The sequence below is a fragment of the Acartia tonsa genome, chromosome 10 (genome assembly GCF_053477335.1).
Source record: "Acartia tonsa isolate MP-2025a chromosome 10, ASM5347733v1, whole genome shotgun sequence".
NCBI classification, from domain to species: domain Eukaryota; kingdom Metazoa; phylum Arthropoda; class Copepoda; order Calanoida; family Acartiidae; genus Acartia; species Acartia tonsa.
Window position 1 is genome coordinate 34,836,098 of NC_137269.1, and position 6,139 is coordinate 34,842,236.

The 6,139-nt window shown below is 33.1% G+C and overlaps 1 protein-coding gene across 1 annotated transcript in view; it reads right to left on the reverse strand.

Annotated features, from left to right (window-relative positions):
• LOC145329965 (trehalose-6-phosphate synthase-like) overlaps nt 1–6,139 on the reverse strand; it is a 32,947-nt gene extending 26,808 nt beyond the window's left edge. Inside the window, exons 1-8 of the mRNA XM_080174463.1 lie at nt 6,043–6,139; nt 5,751–5,853; nt 3,844–3,876; nt 2,827–2,875; nt 2,233–2,317; nt 1,744–1,804; nt 1,175–1,225; nt 713–842 (exon numbers count right to left, since the gene is read on the reverse strand). Of these exons, the coding sequence (XP_080030589.1) occupies nt 713–842; nt 1,175–1,225; nt 1,744–1,804; nt 2,233–2,317; nt 2,827–2,875; nt 3,844–3,876; nt 5,751–5,853; nt 6,043–6,098 (568 nt within the window). The 5' untranslated portion in view covers nt 6,099–6,139. The remainder of the gene's footprint in view (nt 1–712; nt 843–1,174; nt 1,226–1,743; nt 1,805–2,232; nt 2,318–2,826; nt 2,876–3,843; nt 3,877–5,750; nt 5,854–6,042) is intronic.

Consider the following 6,139-nt stretch of genomic DNA (forward strand, 5'->3'; position numbering starts at 1 on the left):
TAGACTATTAAATTTGGTTTAATATGCTTGCTTATTTTTATTGAATCTAGGTTACGAAGTTTTTTGTTAATTTGACATTTGACAGTCAAAGACAATTTCACAAGTTTATTGTTCCAGAAAATTTAACTTGTATTTATCCGGAGAACATTACAGATGAACTAGCAGACGGACAGAAGGACGGACAGACACAAAAACTTATAAAGTAGCTTCATTACTAACAAGGATGACAACATCCATAAAGGAAGCACTGAAACGGTAGGACAAACGGACATTAACACTTGTATAGTGTCAGAACTAAATAATCAGAATATAAATGTATAAGAATCGGAGCAAAATTGTAAGTAAATTTGTTGAAAAACTGCTTGATACAGGATAATGTTTTGTTTATGGACATACATACAACATTATACTTTGTTGTTCCACGAATCAACATACCAAAAATCATATCAATCGGATGATTAGATCACATAAAAATTAGTTTTTTTAAAAGTAAAAAAAATCAACATGTTTCAAACGAACGTACGGACATCCTTGTTATGATTATAGAGTTGCTACGCTTTTTTACTACTAAAGGAATCAACATGCAAAGTTTGAAATCGATAGGACAATTCTAACATGCATAAATTAACGAAAAAAGCTATCCGTTTGTGACGGACGGACGGACGGGCGGACCGACCCTAATTATAGAAAAGCTTCGCATTTAAAAACTTACCCTGAAGGAAGAAATCTTTCCATGGGTGTATTTTGACCATGTCCCAGGGGGGAAAGGGAATGTGCATGAAAAATCCAATTTTCACATTCACTTTGTCCTCCTTCGCCCGTCTGCGCACGATGTTGGGCACCTACAAACATGTATTTAGTTACTGCGCTTCTAATAACCTGTTATATAGAGTGGTACAGTGAATGTATGTATGTCAGTAAAGTTTATTAATAGTCCTGGGTGTCATTTTATAAGAGGAAAGATCTAGGGAGAAAAAATGGTGTGAAACGCATTACAGAGAGACATACAGACAGTGTGAGGGATCCTATGCTTACTAGAAAACTGTTTGCTTGTTAAAAACGAAGGGCTAAAAGAAACAGTTTGTTAAAAAGCAACAGAGAAAAAAGGTAATTGGAAAATTGGCGTTACATAAAGACCGACTGACAGACTTGCTGTTCTAAAAATGAATCTAACCTCCATGAGATGGTAATCATGAACCCATACAACTGGGACACAATCTGGCCTCTAAATAAATCATACCAGTGTTAAATGTGTGTTTTTTTGTATATTTGAGTGTGTGTGATTAGTCACACAATGTTTCTGTGGGTCTGACATTGGCTGAAACGATGCTACTCTATGGCAGTGTTTGAGTGGTTTAAGGCTATTTTATATCTCTTATTCTACGATTACAGTTTTTCAGAATGTGCTATAGACGCAGATACTACAATCCTTATAATAAAGTAACATGATGTTTGTTTGTCTATTTGCACTGAAGGATATCGCTAACTGCTGAACCGATTGGGTTCTACTTAACAGGGTAGCTTCTCATAGGTTCTGGGAAGGTTTATAAATATTTTGGGGAAGGTACCACCACCCTCCCAAGAGAAATCACAAAAATAAAAGTATTCTCGCTTTTGCTGAGAGACTTGAACGCAACATAGAGAAATAATTTCTCAAATTAGATATTTGAAATAAAAACAAAAAAACATTTTAAAGTGTCGCTAGAGGCCTCAGGGGAGTAGAAAACTGGTATGATAATTTTCCTTTTGTATCAGAGTTTTAGCAGCTTCCAAAGCACTTTCTGCATATTTGTCATTTACTTTTCTGCCATTTAAAATTGCCTTTATTACACAAGATGGCTACAATAAAATAGTATAGAGTGAATGAAACATATGTGGGAAGGTTTAAACGCTCAAAAATCAATAGATAAAATATATCTAGATAAGCTATCCGACCCCATTTTTAGCGCGAAGAAATTCAACTATTCATAAATAACTTATTATTTAGTTTGTCATGTGCTTCACACGAAAGGAGGGGAGAAATTTTAAGCGACAATTTATAGCTGACTCATAATGCATACGGAATAAAAAAATCATGACTTGACGTAAAATCTATAAAATGTTTGAACCAATGACAGGTCCGGGATGTACCGTCACTATTTTCTTATTGGCCGATTTAGACAAAATTTCTCTAGAAAATCTATCTATATTCAAAAATCTTACAATATTAAAATATCTTGATAGGCAAATTTCCTGTAAGCCACCCAATGTTCTTCGTGGAAAACAGATCTGTCTGCCATGGAATGGAACAACGGCCACAAACCGGCTTTGCACGCACCTGTCAAAATGAAACCCTATATTTTGGACACGTTCGTACATATTTGTGTATCATTAAATATCGGCGGTTTCCCTCAAAGTTCTTTGTCGAGCACAGAACACACCTATATTCCTTATATTGAAATAATTTGAAAATAGATATTGGAGGAAGGATTTTTACTTATTACTTTAGGTCAGGTAAGGTTAGGTTATATTGAGTATTAGGTAGCCCCGCAGAGCTAGGCAGACATAGTGGTTAGGCATAGGACTAAATATATCCTTCCATCCATTTTCCATTTATTTAAATAATCAGGGTGGGTAGGTGTAGTGTTCGATAGTCACTATGAGGGAAAGAACCAAAATATCTTGCTTACAATGTTAAGAATAATTACTCTATCTTAACTTCTTTTAATTGCTTTAAAATTTGTAGATTATAATTATTGTATGATTGAAAAATATCCGCATATTTGTAAGTAAAAAAAATAAAGATCAATTTATAGTATATTGTCCTATCCCTTTTTAAAAATGTACCTGTGTAGGCTAAATCTCTCTCCTGTTTTTCCAGCGGTACTTGACATACCTAAAAGAACAAGATTAGTTTCCATGAAATCTTAGGCCTTTTAAAATGAAAAAGCTAAATCTTCCTTTTCTACAGAGACGTTGCGTCTGGAAGGATCTTGGACAAAGTAGCTTCGGACAAAGTAGCTTCAGGAAAAAGTAGCTTCAGGACAAAGTAGCTTCGGGACAAAGTAGCTTCAGGACATTTACTTAAGAAAAGTAGCTTCCTAAGAAAAATAGTCTCCAATATGGCCGCAACTCGCGGCCCCCTGGCTTGCCTAGCCGCGGGCGTTCGGCCCCCTAGCCTATAACCTATGTTAGCCTCAGAACATTTATTAAAGAATAAAATCATCAACTGATAATACATAGGTGGTTTAGAATTTCGGGGATTTTTGCAAAAAGTGGTTGATAGATTTTTACAATTTTTAATATAGTTTTTACAATTTTTAATAATGTTATTACAATTTTTTGGTTAGGTTAGGTTAGGTTATAGGCTAGGGGGCCAAGCGCCTGAGGCTAGGCAGGCCAGGGGGCCGAGCGCTGCGGCCATGACCTGTATTAACAATGGAAGCTACTTTCCTTAGGAGGCTACTTTGTCCTGAAGCTACTTTGGCCTGAAGCTACTTTGTCCGAAGCTACTCTGTCTGAAGCTACTTTGTCCGAAGCTACTTTTTCCAAGATCCCTCTGGAATAATATTTTCAGTATGGCTTCACAACCGATTAATATTCAGTGGATTAGAACCGGTTCTCAGCCATATTAAAAAATCATGTATAGCATCGTAATACACGTAATTTTCCACGAATGATAAAATAAGAATCATAAAATTAAATTAAATAATAGAATAAATGCTTTTATAAACATCGCAATAAATTCAACAGTCTCAAATATCATCCAAGTAAATCCCACTTCTCCCATGGCTATACTGAACGATGGACTGACAAAATGGTTTATAGAGTTTCTGTGCATAGTGGAATTAAAAATAATCTCACCTCATCTCTCAATTTTCCAGATTCTTCCAAATTCTGAAAGTAAAATAGGTAAACAAGTATGAAACAGGTAAACACAAAATTATATATTTTCTGCCAAGTTTAATAAATACAGGATTCTGTTTATCGACATTTTTAGAACTTGATTGTAGAGATGCTTCGCTAATTTCTGTTCGTAATTATAAACTTCTGGTAAAACTACATTTACGGATACAGGAAAGGACAATAGACAAAAATTCAATCTATCGAACATCATTCTACTTTGAATTATGTAAGTCTACTAGCGGTTACGCCCCTTTGATATTTGAAGAAAAATAGCCTAAAAACAAATTTTTTTGAGGGTGATTTTTTTAAAGGAGGGTCGTAACCCCCTCTATTTTAAATCTAAAGAAGGCGTCTTAACTTTTTTGCTTTTTATTTAAGATAGCTAGCCGGTTCTTTTAGTAAGTAATAGATGTAAAATGGTCCATAGAATTCAAATATGCAATCGGTTTTTTTGTAGACCTCTTATTTTTGAAGTAATTTAAGTTTTAAAAAAAAATAATTAAGTCAGTTTTAAGGTACTAAAACACAACAAAATAAAAGAAGAAAATTGCCAGAATGAACAAAAATAGTAAGATCTTTAATTTGACACCTTACTTTTAAAATTCTGTTGAGTAATTATTGAAAAAATCTATTTTTTTAACTTCGGTTTAATAAAAACTTTAAACCTAAATATTTTCTCAAACAGACATAAAAAATATAGGTTTATATATACCTTTAGAATCAGAAAAATATTACGAATCCATTCAAAGCAAAATTGAAAAAGTTTTATAAAACTATAATAAAAACTATAAGTTTATTTTAAGAATCATAATTTTCGGCTTTAAAGGGTTGACTTGAACAAAACCTGAACAAAACCTAAACAAATGTACATACACTGTAAAAGATATTTTTAAACACAAGAAACAATAATGCATTTTTAACTGCATTGTTTTGAAGTTTATAAACAGACTGAAGCATATTTGTTAATACTTTTTCATTCTTTACATGTTATGTAAGTATCACTATTTTTATTGTAGTATCTATTGTATATATTGTATGAACATTATCCTTTTTTTTTGTCAATTCTATTGGTTAAGTTTTGAGGTGAAGCTTCCTGATTTGTCAATTTTTGAGATTTTTGATTGGCTAGTTTAATAGTTAGAATTAAGTGTTGCCTGTAAAAATATAATATTTTAGGCCATTTTTATTTTTTTAAGTTTTTACTTTTTTTCAATTTTCCTTAGAATGGATTCGTAATATTTGTCTGATTCTAAAGGTATATATGAACCCATATTGTTTTTGTCTGTTTGAGAAAATATTTAGGTTTAAAGTTTTTATTAAACCGAGGTTAAAAAACTAGATTTTTTCAATAATTACCCAACAGAATTTTAAAAGTAAGGTGTCAAATTAAAGATCTTACTATTTTTGTTCATACTGGCAATTTTCTTCTTTTATTTTGTTGCGTTTTAGTACCTTAAAACCGACTTAATTTTTTTTTTAAAAAACTTAAATTACTTCAAAAATAAGAGGTCTACATAAAAACCGATTGCATATCTAAATTCTATGGACAATTTTACATCTACTACTTACTAAAAGAACCGGCTAGCTATCTTAAATAAAAAGCAAAAAAGTTAAGACGCCTTCTTTTAAAAAATTATATAAAATGGGGGGGGGGAGGTATTTTTTTCTAGGGGCGATTTCTCTTGGGATGGTGGAGATACCCTCCCTCAAAATAGATATAAACCTTCCGAGGACCTATTAAAAGCTACACTGTAAAGGAGCATCATGTTGGTTTAGCGCTTAGCGAGATTCTAAAGTACAGACAGACAGACAGCAATCCTGTTTTTTTTATATAATGGTAATAAAAGGATTAACCAGGTTTTTACCTGAGTATGACCGCCGACCCAAACCCCCTGAGTTGCCTGAACTTGAGCCGCTAAAGCTGCCTGCCATTCCTCGACAGGTCCTCCCCCCTTGCCACCTGCTTCGCTGAATAATTGTACAAGAATGATAAAATTCTTCAGTTGCTTTGTTCAAAAATAATATATTGACAATCCTTATTTTGTTATTTGTATAAAAATTGTCTATTATACTGATATTTCAGTATAGCTTTGAACGATTCTAATCTCGCGGAAATTAAACAGATTCGAAGCTATACTGGAAATAGGTACTACTTACCCGAATAAAACTTCCGGGAGGTGATATGACGTTATTATTAATGGAGACGAACTCATCTTTTTGATCTGAAAACTATTTACTACATAGATGGCATCCA